The 17,018-nt window shown below is 44.4% G+C and overlaps 1 protein-coding gene across 1 annotated transcript in view; it reads left to right on the top strand.

Moving 5' to 3' along the window:
- UBE2G1 (ubiquitin conjugating enzyme E2 G1) overlaps nucleotides 1-17,018 on the top strand; it is a 71,285-nt gene that overhangs the window by 47,320 nt on the left and 6,947 nt on the right. The window contains exon 3 of the mRNA XM_070735216.1: nucleotides 14,208-14,305. Within this exon, the coding sequence (XP_070591317.1) occupies nucleotides 14,208-14,305 (98 nt within the window). The remainder of the gene's footprint in view (nucleotides 1-14,207; nucleotides 14,306-17,018) is intronic.

The following is a 17,018-nucleotide window of genomic DNA, read 5'->3' as shown; positions in this document are numbered from 1 at the left end:
ATATGAAACCAGTTTGGTATAATGGTTAAGGTACCATGCTGGAGACCATGAGTTGTAATCCAAACTTAGGCACAAACCAACTAAGTGACCGTGGGCCAGTCACACTTTCTCAGCCCTAGGAAGGAGGCAATAGCAAACAGCTTTCAAAAATATTGGCCAGAAAACAGTAGGGACCTCTCTAGGCAGTTGCCAGAAGCCAATACAAATGAAGAGTGAACAGTTTTAAAGTACCATATTTTTCAGAGTATAAGACCACGCCTTTTTCCTCTCTAAAAGAGGCTGAAATTTTGAGTGCATCTATACTCCAAATGTAGCTTTTTCGAAGCTTTTTTGTCAGCTCTAATGAGGTGCTAATAATCTTCTCTGGCTTGCAGGCTTGTTTTCATTGCTACTCCCTCCAAAGAAGGTTTTTTTCAGCCTTAAACAGGGGATAAAATAATGTGCTGAAGCTGACCAGACTAAGGACACTAGCCAGATGAATATCTGGTATGCAGATTTTCCTCCCCCAAAACTAAGGTGTATCTTATACTCTGGTGCGTCTTATACTTCAAAAAATATGATAAATTACGTTTACTTATATTTCCTTTTGTTTTGCATACCTTATATATGGAGTGGTTTTATTTCATTCAGTGATTTGCATAATATTGCTTTCCCTCTTGTAAGTGGATATAATGGATACATATACAGTGATCCCCCACGTTTCGCGATCCCGATCATTGCGAAAGGCTATATTGCGATTTCTCCGTACTGAAGGAGTGGGTCCAGCAGTCACATGGGTTGCTCCTGTCCAATCCGTTGGAACTGAGCCTAGTATTAAAAAAGACTGCTGGATCCGCCCCTTCCCCAGAATTCGCTCAGTTCGCATATCCTGCGGTTGTATTGTGATAGCTCGTTCAACATTCTAACACCTTCCCTTCGATCTTTCCTTCAAAAAGTAGTAAGATTTATTGTCTTTATTCATTTACTTGCACTAATTGCGCCAGCCGTTTAAAAGAAAAAAAGAAAAAAATAAAGCGGCTCGGCTTTTTTCCTTGGGAGAAGTTGCGGTTTCGTTTTCCCCCGGCGGTTTTTGGCCGGTTACGATTCCTGCGGCCGCTTGTGGATTCTTCTAATCCTTTGGCCTGGAGGTCCTGGTGCAAGTATTTATATATTGATTATTTATTGTATACAAAATATTTAAGGGCTTAAGAAATACCTCCTGCGGAGTGAGACGCCTTCTAGTCTCCTGGACTTAGTCGATCGCTTCCCCTTTAAGTAATTACGGAGCGATTTTTTCGGCGCGAAGGCCTTCGCGCCCTTTTTAAATCTAGGCCTCTCGTGTTGGCCTCCTGCCAGCCCCGTAGGCCTCAGTCCACCGCGTGGATCCCGGAGCGGGCCTTGGGGGTCCCAGGCTAAATTCTCCACCGGCTAAGCCTCCAACCAGAGTGCCTTGGTTTACTTAATTACAAAGTTTAGGGAGGCTGGCCCCGCTGGATTTGGGGGCACGAACTCTGGGTTTGCCCAGATTGTCCTCAAGTTTCAGCAGCTTCGAGGCCTCGAAGCAGGATCCATTCCTCTTGGGAAGTCCTTGAAATTCTTCTCCTTATTATTCAGTTATTGGCTCAGCCTTGTCTTCTGTTAATTGTCAGACTATGGCTTCTTTTCCCAAGAGAGGCACTACCAAAGGTCCCAAAGAGGTTAGGCCTACTGGTAATTCTACTGAAGTTCCCCAGGCCTCTTCCTCCTCTTCCTCAGGCACCCATTCCTTAGCCAAGCCCACCAGGGCTGAGAAGAGAAGGGACCCAGCCCTACAAAAAATACATGATAAATCAGCCAAACTTTTTAAGGTGCAGGCCCAAGTGCATATCAATCCAACCCCCCCGGAGGCCTCTAACCTGCCTCTTTCTGGGGTTCCTGTGCTATCCCTGGATGAGCCAAACCTAAATCCACCCCAACCTAACCTATGGGGTTTAGGTCCAGAGGAGCCAGATATTACCGAGGATTCCTCCCAGCCAGAACCTGCTCAGGCCCTCAGGGATCCTCCGGCTTTTCCGGCTGATATTTCTTCCTTGCCACCGGAGTTTCAGTCTATCTTGACTATTCTGACTAACACCATTGACGCTAAACTCTCATCTTTCAATGTGCCTTCTCTGTCTCATCCCCCACCACGCTCCTCCCGTCCCGTGAGTTCTTCTCCTTCCTACAGAGCCCCAGCCATGGAGGTCTCTGTCTCCTCTCAGGAAGAGGATGAGGATGTGGATGCAGAAGAGGATGATGACCCATTTCAGCGTCTGTCGGAAGATGAGGAATCTCAGATTAAGATTCCAGCCCCAGCTGCTATCTTTCCTTCGCAGCTTTTCAAATCTCTCCTGCTTAAAGCTAGAGTATCCACGGGGCTAGCCGGGCAAGAAAAACAGGCTACTTCTTCCTCAGACCCTCCGGAGGAAAATCTTCCTTATTTCATGGAAGAACAGGAAGACAATGAGGTAATTCCTATGCCCAAAGTTGTTTAAGGATGCCTTGCTCAAACAGTGGGACCACCCAACCGCTGGCTTTACTCCCACTCCCAAGGACAAAAAAAGAAGCTCTACAAGCTCTCCTCCTCCTATGAGGAACTCCTAACATGTCCCAAGCCAGATGAACCAGTGAAGACACTCCACTCGACTGCTACCATACCGGGCGAAGCAGAGGAGGTCCTCCGGCCAGAGGACAAACGACTTGAGCAAATGCTCAAAAGGAGTCTCCTTGCAGACTCATGGGCCATTAAGAGTGCTGCAGCGGCATCCTTCCTTTCCAGAGCTATGCTCTTGTGGCTTCGTCAGCTCCAACCACACCTGCCTCCAGATGACTTACGGGGCCAACAGGATTTCAACAAAATCTTCGCAGCTCCCCGATATGTAGCAGATGCTTCCCTCCAATCTTCCAGATTTGCAGCCAGGTCAGTAGCAGCCTCCACAACGGCCAGAAGACTTCTCTGGCTCCGCCCTTGGCAGGCGGGAGTAAGACAGAAGTGGCAGTTAGCCATGGGTCCGCTGAAACGTAACCTCCTCTTCGGAGACCTTCTGGACCCTCTCCTTACGGAGACCACAGACAAGAAAAAGGTCTTGGGACCTACCACCAAGAAGGCCCCTAAACCGCAGCCCTTTCGGCGCACAGGGCGTCAACAGGATCAGGGCTTCGCATTTCAAAGGAATCCAGGTCAGTATTCCCCTCGGTTTCGATCCCAATCTAGAACCACCAGGGGCAGAGGTTCCCGTTTTCAGAGAGGATCCTCTTCTACCAGGGCTTCCAAAAGAGCCAGATGGTAAGTTTTCCTCCTTTCCCATAGGCGGTCGCCTAGCCTGGTTCTCTTCCGCCTGGCACCGTTCTTGTAAGGACCCCTGGGTCATTGACACTGTGGAAAGGGGCCTAAGGTTAGAGTTCATTTCACCTCCCCCTAACCGTTTTATTTCTTGTCCTTCTCCCAGTTCCACTCCATCTCGTATCCGAATGGAGGAGGCTATTTCTCATTTGTTGACTATTGGAGCTTTTCAACCGGTCCCCTCTCTCCAGAGAGGTTTAGGCTTCTATTCCATCCTCTTCATGGTCCCTAAGACCTCTGGAGGCTGGAGAGCCATCTTAGATCTAAAGAATTTGTACCGGTTCATAAAATATAGGAAATTCAAAATGCATTCCTTATTTTCCATTTTAGCAGCTCTACATCAGGGAGACTTTATGGTGTCTCTGGATCTCACGGAGGCCTACCTCCATATTCCCATTGCCAAGGTCCATAGGAATTTTCTGCGCTTTGCCTTTCAAGGCAGGCCTTTTCAGTATAGGGCTATGCCATTTGGGCTCTCCTCAGCGCCCAGAGTCTTCACTAAACTCTTGGGATCCTTGGCAGCTCATATCCGGGCCTCTCCCATTCATATTTTATGTTATTTAGATGACATTTTAATTCATGGAAATTCCAGAACTGGTGTGGCTGCAGACCTCTCTTTTACCATGTCGGTTCTACAGAATCATGGTTTCTCCATAAATCTTAAAAAGAGCCACCTTGATCCATCCACTTCCATTCTGCATCTGGGAACTATCATTAATTCTGAGATATCCCAGGTTTTCCTCTCCACTGAGAGAAAACGCAGCATTTTGGATCTCATTGCTCGCATCCTGCCCCAGCAATCTGCCTCCATTGCCACCCTATCTTCCCTTTTGGGTAAAATGGTGTCATGTATTGGTATTGTTCCCTGGGCCCGTCTTCACGCCAGGGAACTACAGTGGCTTCTATTACCCTTCCAGAGATCGGGCCACAGCAACTCGAATCGTCGCATCACCATCCCACCGACGGTTCGCAGATCCCTCAAGTGGTGGACTTCTCCAGCCCTAGACAAGGAATCTCCCTTCCGGTGCCCCGACCAGTTTGTAGTCACCACAGATGCCAGCCTCTCGGGCTGGGGAGCCCACGCCCAGGGTCTTTTAGCTCAGGGCACATGGTCACCGGAGGAGGCTTCCAGGCCCATCAATTGGCTAGAATTAAGAGCCGTGTCTCTAGCTCTAAAACAATTCCACTCTCACATCTCCATCCAACATGTGCTGATTCTCACCGACAATATAGTCATCAAAAGCCATATTTGCAGACAGGGAGGCACAAGATCCAAGGCCCTCATGAGGGAGGTCCCGAAGTTAGGCCTTTGGGCAGAGAAAAATCTCCAGTCGCTTCTAGCCGACCACATCTCGGGGAGCCTCAATGTCCAAGCGGACTGGCTCTCGCGAGCGACCTTAGATCCAGGCGAGTGGAATCCCCATCAGTCACTGTTCCACCAAATCTGCCTCAGGTTCGGCCATCCAGTGTTGGATCTATTTGCGACCAAAGCCAATGCCCAGCTCCCTCGCTTAATCTCCAGGTTCCCGTCTCCGGGAACAGAGGCAATCAATGCTCTCAGGAGCCCTTGGCCTCCAGGTCTATTGTATGCCTTCCCTCCAATTCCAATTCTGCCAGACGTGATCAACAAAATCCTCCTGGAGAAGGCCCGAGTAATTCTGATTGCCCCTCACTGGCCTCGCAGGCCCTGGTTCGCGGACCTCCAACAACTGTCCGTCCAGGACCCCTGGCGACTCCCCGTTTCGGAGGATATGTTGCGACAGGGGGCCTCCTTCCACCCGGACCCAGAGTGGTTCCACCTCACCGCCTGGCTATTATCCGGAGGGACTTAGACCTGCGAGGGTATGACCCGGACACAGTGGAAATCATCCTGAAGTCTAGAAGAGGGTCTACCAACCGGATCTACGACCATTCTTGGTCCAAATTCCATCAGTGGTGCTCGCAGGAGGGTTTTTCAGCACCATCCGCCGACACCTGGCCGCCATTTCTCCTGTCTTGGCGGGGCCTCGCAGGCAGCCCCTCCGCTCTTTTCCAGAAATCCAAGAATTTCTAAGAGGAGTGGCCAACCTCAGGCCTTCTAAAATCCACAGATATCCTACCTGGGACTTGCCACGGGTTCTCCACTCTCTTACTCAGGCACCTTTCGAACCCCTGAATTCTGCGTCCCTCAGGTACCTATCCTTTAAGGTAGCATTCCTGGTGGCGTTTACATCCGCCCGACGCATATCTGAGTTGGCAGCCCTTTCTATCAGACAGGACCTTTGCCAGTTTTCACCAGGACAAAGTGGTTCTGCGACTGGATCCCACCTTTCTACCAAAGGTTAGTTCCATGTTTCACAGATCTCAGGATATCATATTACCTTCCTTCTGCCTCCAACGAGAGCATCCCCTGGCAACTAGATGGCACACTCTGGATCTCACTAGAGCGCTAAAGGTTTATATCCAACGCACAAGATCCATCCGGAGATCTGAAGCACTCTTCATAGCCTAACATCCCAGATCCTTGGGATCCAGAGTGTCTTCTACAGTAATAGGTCGTTGGATCAGAGGGACCATCTCTAAGGCCTACGAGACAGCTTCCCTTTTCCATTCCAAGGAATATTACAGCGCATTCCACCAGAAGTGCTGCCACATCTGCCGCTTGGGCGACTCAGGCTCCGTTGGAAGAAGTCTGCAAAGCAGCCACTTGGGCCTCGCCAAATTCCTTCATAAGGCACTACAAAATCGATTCGTACGCATCAGCGGACGCTGCCTTCGGCAGAAGAGTACTCCAATCCGTTATCTCTCACGATAGCAATGTACTCCCACCCTAGGGACCTATCTCTTGGGTATGTCCCATGTGACTGCTGGACCCACTCCTTCAGTACGGAGAATAGGCGTTGATTGCTTACCTGAACGCCTCTTCTCGTACGGTGAGTGGGTACAGCAGTCACTTCCCTCCCTATGTGTGGTCTTCTTTACCTTCTATTCTATTTTCTTATAACACATGAGAGTTGAACATTAAAGAGCTTCACTACTGAGCCTAGTCTACGGATTCGCGAATTCTGGGGAAGGGGCGGATCCAGCAGTCTTTTTTAATACTAGGCTCAGTTCCAACGGATTGGACAGGAGCAACCCATGTGACTGCTGGACCCACTCACCGTACGAGAAGAGGCGTTCAGGTAAGCAATCAACGCCTATTTTCAACCCGGAAGTCAAAACACCATCTGCGCATGCGCACCCTTTTTTCTATGGCCACGCATGCGTAGATGGCGCCGGGCAGATCAGCTACTGGGCGGCTTCCCTGGGTCTTCCCCCTCTTGCTGGCGGGAGGGCGAGCGGCGGGCATCAGCGAGGAGTTTCCCCACCGCCCACGCAAACTCCTCGCTGCTGCCGCGCCCGCCACTTGTCTTGTCCGCCCACCGCTTGTCCGCCGCCCTGAAGCCAGAAGGCAAAGGCGAACTTCCGCGTTTGGCTTCGGGACTCAGCTGGGAAGCGGCGCGAGCGAACGGCGTGGGCGGGCGAAGGGCGGGCGAGCGGCAGCGAGGAGTTTGCGTGGGCGGTGGGGAAACCCCAGCGCCGCTTCCCAGCTGAGTCCCGAAGCCAAACAAGGAAGTTCGCCTTTGCCTTCTGGCTTCAGGACTCAGCTGGGAAGCGGCGCGAGCGAACGGCGTGGGCAGGCGAAGGGCGGGCGCGGCAGCAGCGAGGAGTTTGCGTGGGCGGCGGGGAAACCCCAATCTTCGGCTCCTCGCTGCTGCGACGGAAGTAAAAACACCATCTGCGCATGCGCAGATGGTGTTTTTACTTCCGCACCGCTACTTCGCGAAAAACCGATCATTGCGAGGGGTCCTGGAACGGAACCCTCGCGATAATCGGGGGACCACTGTATATGTAGAATTATATTATGCAAACTAAAGCTAACCTTGGCTAAGCCACTACTTTCTAATTTCTCTCTGAAATCTAATGAGATCCACATGCTGAAACAAGTTGCATATGAAATGTAACATTTCTTACACATTTGAGAAATATTTGTTTCCAATTCAATGGAATGTTGGAAAGAAATTGTGGAAAGTTGTCTGTAGACAGGATAACTCTCCTGAAACTGAAAAGAAAGGGAGCAAGTTTGGTGTGTGAGAATAAACTGATAAAAGAAAAAGTGAATTTGAAAATGAACCATATAGAAAAATAAAATCACTTAAAAAGTCATAAGACCTCACCTAACGCGGGTGTTATGTTCCAGACCCGGCCGCGATAGGTGAAATCCGCGATGGGGAATTTATCCTCCTTCCCACCAGCTCCGGATGCCTGGAGGCGAGCAATGGCTAACCTTTTCCCCCCCACTACTACTTACTCTGCGCCTGAGGAAAAGAAGGGGAGGGGGGCAAAAGAATCACGGCCCCCCGAGCATTCCCGACCCACTGCTGTTATTTGCAGCAGTTTGGCCAAACGTTGTCTTTTTTGCTTTGCCCCGGCTGGAAAGTCCCTCGTGAGCTGCCCCGGCTGGTTCTTTTTTTCTCTCTCTCTCTTTTCTTTTTTTTTTCCCTTCCACCGGCCCAGCACTTCCTCTTCCGCCCTCAAGCCCAGTCTGGAAATCCCTGCCGCATCGCGTTCCTTTCTTTGCTCGCGCTCGCTCATTCGCGCGCTGCTGGGAGCTCTTTCTACAACCCCAAGCACACTGCCGCCGCCGCCAACCGCTAAGCGCGCCTCCAAAGACTGCCTTCTCGGCACTGGCGAGGCGGGTTGAACGAGGGGACGGGCCTCCGCCGGAGCTCAGTCCCCGCCCCGCTCATCATTCGGGAGTCCCGCTGGAATTATTCTAGCGCTTGTTTGTGTGGTGAAATGATTCAAATGAAGCTTCTCTCTGAGCATGAGCTGAGCGCTTGTCCTGCCCTTCCAAACTTCTAAGCACCGTATCTGTGCCAACGCTGACTTCAAAATCCGCGATGAAGTGAAGCCGCGGTAGGTGAAGCGCGATATAGCGAGGGACTACTGTATCAATAGCATTTAGACTTATATACCGCTTCATAGTGCTTTTACAGCCCTCTCTAAGCTATTTACAGAATCAGCATATTGCCCGCAACAATCTGGGTCCTCATTTTATCTACCTCGGAAGGATAGAAGGCCGAGTCAACCTTGAGCCCGGTGGTGAGATTTAAACTGCTGAACTACAGCTAGCTGTAGATAGTTAGCTAAAGTAGCCTGCAGTACTGCACTCTGGCCACTGTGCCACCCCAGCTCTTCAGTGTATCCCTATGAGGAAGACAGTTAGCAGCCATTCAAAATATTGCTGACAATTCCACTCTAAGCCACCTTCCTTTTCCCTCCTGGTCATATGACCCAGAGCAGAACATGTAGTCAGTCCTGCGTTTCCCAGTGCATATATACACATAAAACACAGCATAACATCAGAGAAGAGCAGAAACACGTATTTGTGTACACAGAGAGAGAGAGAAAGACAGACAGGCAGACAGACACTAATTTACCAATCACTGGCAACTTCATTGTTAAGCAAGCATGGCTGTTAAGTGTAACAACACCTGATTATGACTTGCAACTTCCATGCATGCCAGTCGCTGAGTACCGATATCACAATCACATAATTTCAGCAGTTTTGAGGATTAGTCATTAGTTTTATTTTTCAGTGCTGTCATAACTTTGATGAACAAGTGGTCAGTAAACAAGGACTACCTATAGTAGAGTCTTGTATGGTTTGCTGGTCAAAGAATAGGGGAAAAATCAGAAGCAATGGTTTGTGTGATTTCTATATTCAAAATAGGAAGATAATTTTAAAAATAATATAATTCTTACAATTAGTTCTCATTTAATGACCACTCATTCAGTGACATTTGAACTTACAACTGTACTGTATGAATGGTCGTTAGACCAGACCTCATACTTATAGCCATTGCTGAATCATCCACAATCGCATAATAGCAATTTGGGACTTTCCCTGCTGATTTCCCAGAAGCATCAGTGGGGATGTCAGCAGGAAGTCATAATCATCTGAGCTGCTCACTTAATAACCTGTACATTCCCTGTTTAATGAAAGCAACAGAATTGCTGTCACTAAGCAACTGAGCCATGTGGGTTTTCTATAGTTTCTGGTCCCAATTAGTGTTGTTAATGTGTTAAAACACCACATATTTATGATACTTAAAATATACAAAATTATCTGGTAATTATTTACATAAATAAGGGTGTTTAAGAATATATTTATACAAAATTAAAATACTTCAAAAATGGTTCATATAACTCCTGCTACCTTTGTCTGAAAATAAGGTACATTCTGTTTAGTGAAGGTTGTATAATTACTAATAGTATGGTTCTGGATATAAATACTGTTCTCTGCACCTGATATGCATATACAGTGATATCTTGTCTTACGAACTTAATTGGTTCCAGGAGGAAGTTTGTAAGGTGAAAAGTTTGTAAGACGAAACAAGGTTTCCCATAGGAATCAGTGGAAAACCGATTAATGCGTGGAAGCCCCAAATTTACCCCTTTTTCAAGCCAAAGCGCCCATTTTTGCGCTGGTGGGATTCCCCTGAAACCCCACCTCCAGACTTCCGTGTTTTTGCGATGCTGTAGGGAAATCCCAGGATCGCAAAAACGGGCACTCCGCTGGCAACGGAAGTCCGGAGGCGGGGCATCCCAGCGGCAGCGGCGGGTTCGTAAGGCGAAAAAAGTTCGTAAGAAGAGGCAAAAAAATATCCGAACCCCGGGTTCGTATCTCAAAAAATTTGTATGACAAGGTACCACTGTACTCCTAAATAAGCCCTTCATCATGTTTCTCTCCTTCCACCCAAGATAATTACCGTAAATAATGGATTGTAGGATCTGTGAATACTAATTATGAGCAAAAGTGTAGGAATGCCAGATATAGATTTTCCCTAAAAGATTTGAAAGGAGCAAAATATCAAAATTTCAACCACAGACACAGATATGATGAAGATGTTGCACAAAAATCAAGCTGTAAAACAATTAAATCTCTTAAACTAAGCCATGCACTCTAAAATTAATTTTAAAAAACACTAAGGAGCAAATCCCATTTAACACAAGCCATACTTTTAAGTAAACTCCAAAAGCTGTCTGCTTGGTCTTCGCAGCATCTGTTATCTCTTACACTATAGTGTAAGGCATAAATACAGGAATACCATTTTTAAAAATCTGTTCACAGAAACTCCACTCATAACTTCAGTGGACACCTTAACTATAAATTAATAATAGCTCAGCAGCTTAAATGTTGAGCAGAACCTGAGGCTGAATAACATAAAAGTAAAGTTACATAAAGGTAATACAAATATTCATATAAACAGGATAGCCAAAATGAACCTTGCAACATAGGATTTTGCATGCCCCCCCCCAATTTTCATCATTTTAACATATTTAGCATTTATTTATTTATTTATTTATTTATTTATTTATTTATTAAATTTGTATGCCGCCCCTCTCCGCAGACGCAGGGCGGCTCACAGCAGTGATAGAAACAATGTACAATACAAATCTAATAATACGAAGTTAAAAACCCATAATTTAAATGCTCTTGGTGCCATCCTAGGCTTCAAAAGTTGAGATCTGCATGTGGTTTCAGTAACACAGATTATCCATTTTATGACTGTCTCCAGAACATGAAATGACAGCTCAATCTTTTGTCTGTATGATTACATATTAATTGTGATAAATAACGGGAGTACAGTTTATAGCAGGGGTCCCCAAACTTTTTATACAGGGGGCCAGTTTACTGTCCCTCGGACTGTTGGAGGGCCAGACTATAAAAAAAACCTATGAACAAATCCCTATGCACACTGCACATACCTTATTTTAAAGTAAAAAACAAAATGGGAACGTACTATTTAGAGGGGGGGAAGAAGTCTGAAATTCATATATGTTTATGTTTTTTTTTAAATTTTCTTTTGTTAACATCTGATTGGCTATACAAGGTTTTCTTGGCTTATAGAAAAATGTATAAAGAAAGAAGGAAGCACTTTAGCATAATGGTTAATAAGTTAGAAATATAATTGGTGTTGTACTTTTTTAAGGAGGGAATTTAATTAAAAGAAAATGAATGTAACTGGATGACAAAATTAGAAAAAAAACTTTTGCAACTTTTTTGATGATTGATATTAGTTACTAACAAAATACCGCATTTTATTCATGGAAAATTAGATGTGCTCCTGTCACTCACCCGCGGGCCACATAAATGGCCTCAGCGGGCCGCATGTGGCCCGCGGGCCGTAGTTTGGGGACCGCTGGTTTATAGGATCTGATGGAAAAATGTCTGATACTGAGAATATCACTTTCTGAAAGTGCATGTGTCAGACTTCCAAGTAACACCCCCAATGAAAGAAGACTCTGAGGCTTGAAGTTCCTCAAAGTTCTATTTTATTAGAGATGTCATATTGACACATCTGGGAAAACCAGAATCTGAAAGCTTCCACGTTTTTCACACCGAAAAGAAAGTCCAAGACCCTGCCCCTGCACCCACATGTCCATCACGTCCAATCAAGGCACTGTCCCACTGGAGATGCCTCCCATTCCCACCCCTTCAGGTGCAGGGCAGAATGTCCTTGACTCTCGGAGAAAGAAATGTTATTACGACTTTGTATCTCCCCAGCTCTATACAATCCCCCCTCCCAGTTTTCCACAGTACTAAATGTGGCAGGCCTGAAGATCCAATGCCCAAGATGGCTTCCAGGCTTGACAACATGTCTTGTTAAAATTACTACTTGACAAGAACAAGTTCAGGCATTTGTCATAATGCTTATTCATTTAATATCCCCCTACATACCAAATGCTCTTTTAGGCACCCTGCCAGTAAGTTTGTAGTTTCATTTAACAGATGACGAGACTACAAATGCAGGTGGCCTACAATATCTTTTATGCAACAAATGTTTCCTAACTGCACCATAGAAACCTCACTATTCTTTTATTCCAAATGCAAGGAAGCTTTTCATTTATTTAATCTGTATTGCTGTAGGCTACACTGGAAATACTCTTCAAATATTTAAGTCTTGCTTTTAATCCTTATCCACAAGTTTAGACTTAGCATATGTGTCTTTATTTACCTTTCTTTTGTTTGGGGCCATATCTGGATTTGATTATAACATTGTAAGGAAAAGTAGAGATCTCTGGAAGATAATTCCTCTAATTGTCCTGAGCTACAGTTCTGAGAATTTAGATAGAAGGTAAAAAGGTCTCGAGTACTTTTCCTTGTATGATTGTCCCGGTTTTAAGGCCCTTTTAGATCTGTTCTGAGCACAATACATTTATTTATTTATTTATTTATTTATTATTTGATTTAATAATGTGTTAAAATGTGTTAAAATGTATTTATTTAATACATTTGATAGGAAAGTGAAAAATAAATCTTTTCTGAACCTGTTTCCAAAGGTTGAAATACCTCCCCCAAGAAAGAAATCCTACCTGCTTCTTTTCCTTTATTCTTCCTGACAGTCAAAATATTTTTATCCAGACAGGCGGTTGATGTATAAACTTGTTTAATTGTTTAATTATGTGGGTTTGTTTAGTGTACTATATTAGCACACAGCTGTCTTTCAAAAGACTTATTTGTTTGTGATCTATATTATAACTCTTCAATCCATGTCAAGAGATTTTTTGTGTGATGTTATTAACATTTATACTGAAATATAGTACACATTTGTTGCTATTTCCCCCTTCAGTGAGCCACCAGCCAACCTGGACCATGATAGTATCTGATTTTTTTTTAATGGGTGTTTCTCTCTGGCCTCTGTTGTCTGTCTGCCTGATTGCAGCCTTCACCATATGTATGTAACAGCTGCCTAGATTTAAGCCAAAGCTCATATGATTTTAAGGGAGGCATTATCATTCCATTCAATGTATAGGATTTCCTTTCTACAGTAAATGGGCTTCCTGTTCACCCTTGTGTGATACTTAACAACCATGAAGAAGAATGACAAACTGCTAGTGATTTTCATTATTCAAATGTTTATCTGGGCATTCACACAAACTACTTTTTTCCTTTCCTTTAAGTTTGGAGAGATGTTCCCTTAACAGAAACATTGTGGTAGAGGGTATCTTTTTAATTTATTTATTTTTTTAAATAGCAAACAGTTTGGTTGTACAATAGCTTTCCCCAATTTGGGTGCCGTTCAGTTGTTTGAATTCCACACACAGACCCCAAATTATGAGTGAATATGGCCATCACTAAGAATTTCAGTAATTGAATTTTGATGCTTAGGTTGTGGAAGTCTGCTTTATATCATATCAAATGAGTTTCTGCACATGCTCAAAACCTCATATGCAAATTCAGACATTACTGCCCAAAGTTGAGGGTTAAACAACCTACTGTTTTCAATTTTTTGGTGGACTATTGTGCCATTTATATTTTTCATACGTTTTTAACCTTCATGTTAGCTGTGGTTCATTGGTTAGACTAGCAATTTGGTTTATGTCTTTGCCAAGATAAAAAGCAAAAAAAGGAAGTGAATCACTTAAACACTGCAGTATATGCAAGAGTCTGTGTTTTTTGTACATATAATTTTGGTGATACTATGCTACTTGGTTTGAGAATAGTCAATTAAAGATCAGAATCTTTTATCATTTATACTTGATATAAATCCCATTGAAAATCAATGGATGTTTGCAATACAGAGCAGAGTGGTTTAATTATAAAATAATGAATTTAGATTATAGTAAAAACTTCAGGATTCTGGCTTATGAAATTTCAGTATTAATTCCCACTGAGGAAGCATTGAATGTATAGGAAGCAATTTAAAAGATTAAAAACATCTGTTTAATCAATAATCAGTATTTTGAATGTTATAGCAACTGTTTTCAAGCCAACAAATAACTTGAGGCTTTGCTATTTTAAAAAACAGATTACTGAAAATATTCTTAATTTCTTTAGTGAAGGCGGTGTCTTCAAGGCTCATCTTACTTTCCCAAAAGACTATCCTCTCAGGCCGCCAAAAATGAAATTTATCACAGAAATATGGCATCCAAATGGTAAGATATTGTGTCTTTAAAAATGTTGTTTTCTGTCTTATATGTGGAATGAATGTGAACTACATTGGGAATCACTGTGGGAAATTGCTAGAAAGGAATGTCATATTTGGTCCAGAAGAATCTCGTCATTGAAATCAGGCTGGATCAGATATGTTTTCATGAAATGAAGGCTGTAAAAGAAATTGGGTAGCTTTTCTACACTGTTTGCTCCTTAACGTCCACAACTTCCCTAGAACGATCCCCTGAAAATTACGAAATCCATCTTACTGCTGTCATTGTGGTGCTAGAGAAAATGGGATTTCATAGAAATTTAAAATGAATTTTTGAAATGTCAAGCCTGGTATGTTGTTTTACTGTATTATGCTGTATACAGTCTGTTGAAGTTAAGACTTGTGACCTTAGAAATTGTATTACAGTATTATAATAACTTACTCCATGGGCATATAGGTTTTGGTGGCTGCTGAGCTGATCTAGCTATGGTAAGCATCCATTGTTCCTGTCTGGAATTTGAGGGCTAGGAAGTGGGGAGAGATACCTACCTCCTCAATTACTGGGGGACATGCTGGCAGTCTGTTGGAGAGAGATAAAAGGAAATAAGATATTTGTACAAAATGAAGTTGAATAGAGTGGCTTTAGAGAAAAGTGGGAGAAGTATGAAGAGTCTTGTTCTCAGTTGGGAAGAGAAAAAAAAAGTACAGGTGTGGCTTTTCTGGAAGAAGTGAAGTGAAGACTAGAGAAGGGATGTCAAACTCAAGGCTCGCAGGCCAGATCCAGCCCTTGGGATGCTTAGATATCTGGCCCATGGGACTGCCTTCGAAACAGTGAAGGACTATCCCGCATTGCCTCTGCCATCAAAAATGGAGCTCATGAGGACTGCACGCAGCCCCCTCCAAGATCCATTTTGCTGACAGAGGGTTGTAGGAGGCTCTTCCAGCTAAAAACAGAGCTTGGGAGCCTGTTTTTGCTGACAAAGAGCTCAAGCCACCACAGGCATCCCCCCAGACATGAGTGATATCATGTTGGCCATGCCCACTCCTCCTAAGGTCAGACACAACCCTGATGTGGCCTTCCATGAATTTGACAGCCCTGACCTAGAGGGACGAGAACTCCACCCAAGAACAGAATGCAGGAAATTGCCTGGCTACATGAGACAGCATCACCCACAACCCAGGAAGGAAAGTTTGAGATTAGCTTTTGAAAAAGAAATCCTGGTTGCTGGGAAAGAGCTAGACAAAAAACCTTGAGAAAGGCTCTTTCCCCAAGAGAGAAGCAGTAGGAGTTAAGCTGAGATAATTCCAGGTATAGGTAAGGCCACCTGTGCGTATAACAAATTTTAGTCCTCTCTCTTGTCGAACCCATACATGAGAGAGAAAAAGGGAGAGGAAGGGGGGGAGGCAAAAGAGATAGAGGGGGAGGGAAGTCCCTTGGAGGAGGACTTGAGCGGAAATGTGACATTGGGTATATACCATATTTCCCCAAAAATAAGACCCTGTCTTATATTTTTTTGAAGCCTGAAATAAGCACTCAGCCTTATTGCTATGCATTCAAAAGCCTGATTGGGCTTATTATCAAGGGATGTCTTATTTTAGGTGGAAACAAGATACCTATTATATATAATAATTTTTTATTAATTTTTATAATAATAGAAACATACACACTACATAGAACACAATGCTCAGTGATCTGTGTGCCCACCACCAAACAACATTCAAACCTTACCACCAAATTGAGGGTATGCTGTATATATAATATTTTAAACCAAGATCAAACTGTCTATTTACATATTTTAAAGTAATTCCAATTTATTCTTTGTAGCTAGGTCTCAAATACTACTAGCCATATAACCTCTAACCCTTTCTCATCGTCCCATCAGTTCTCGCAATTTATTTTCATTAACCATATTCATCTTTATGTCCATAATTTCAAACTGAATGTGGTTCACCATGTACCGGTACCAATTTTGTAAAACTATTACCGCTCGGGCACTTCCTATAGCTGTTATTTTAATTTCTCTAAATTCTCCCATATCATTCCTTTTTACTAATACAGTGGCACCTCTACTTAAGAACTTAATTCGTTCCATGACCAGGTCCTTAAGTAGAAAAGTTTGTAAGTAGAAGCAATTTTTCCCATAGAAATCAAAGTAAAGCAAATAATGCGTTCAAACCCATTAGGAAAGAAATAAAAGCTCGGAATTTGGGTGGGAAGAGGAGGAGGAAGAAGGGGAGGAGGACAGTCGCTACCAAAGGACAGAAGGTGAGGTGAGCTAAATGAAAAAAATCCAAAACTTTAAGGCTTTAAAAAAAAAATAGGGACTCTGAGGCGGCAAGGAAGAGCACACACCTCCCATACACCCGGCGCGTGGCTGCCTCCCGTACACTGTGCCAGAGAGAGAAACTCAGGCAGGCGAGAGGGGGGAACCTCCTGCTCCTTTGAACGAAAGGCGGCGGCTGCTGTTGCTGCTGCTACCTGCTTCCTCTTCTTTCTTCATTCGCTTTGTAGCTGTTGCCTTTCCTTCACTGTGGTGACTCCTCAGTTTGGCTAAAACCAATCCAGCTGGGGCGAAGCGCCCCCTTTTGCCTTTCTGTGCCCAGATGCTCCGGGAGGCAACTTCCCACCAAATGTATGGGAAGCAGCACGAAGGAGTCACGACAGCAAAGTGGTTTATTCCCTCTCCAGGCACCCAGAGAAAGGAAAATGCTTTGTTGGCTCT

Source organism: Erythrolamprus reginae, chromosome 1 (genome assembly GCF_031021105.1).
Source record: "Erythrolamprus reginae isolate rEryReg1 chromosome 1, rEryReg1.hap1, whole genome shotgun sequence".
Taxonomy (NCBI): domain Eukaryota; kingdom Metazoa; phylum Chordata; class Lepidosauria; order Squamata; family Dipsadidae; genus Erythrolamprus; species Erythrolamprus reginae.
Note: the sequence above shows the minus strand (reverse complement) of the source record. Positions and strands in the feature narration are given on the sequence as shown.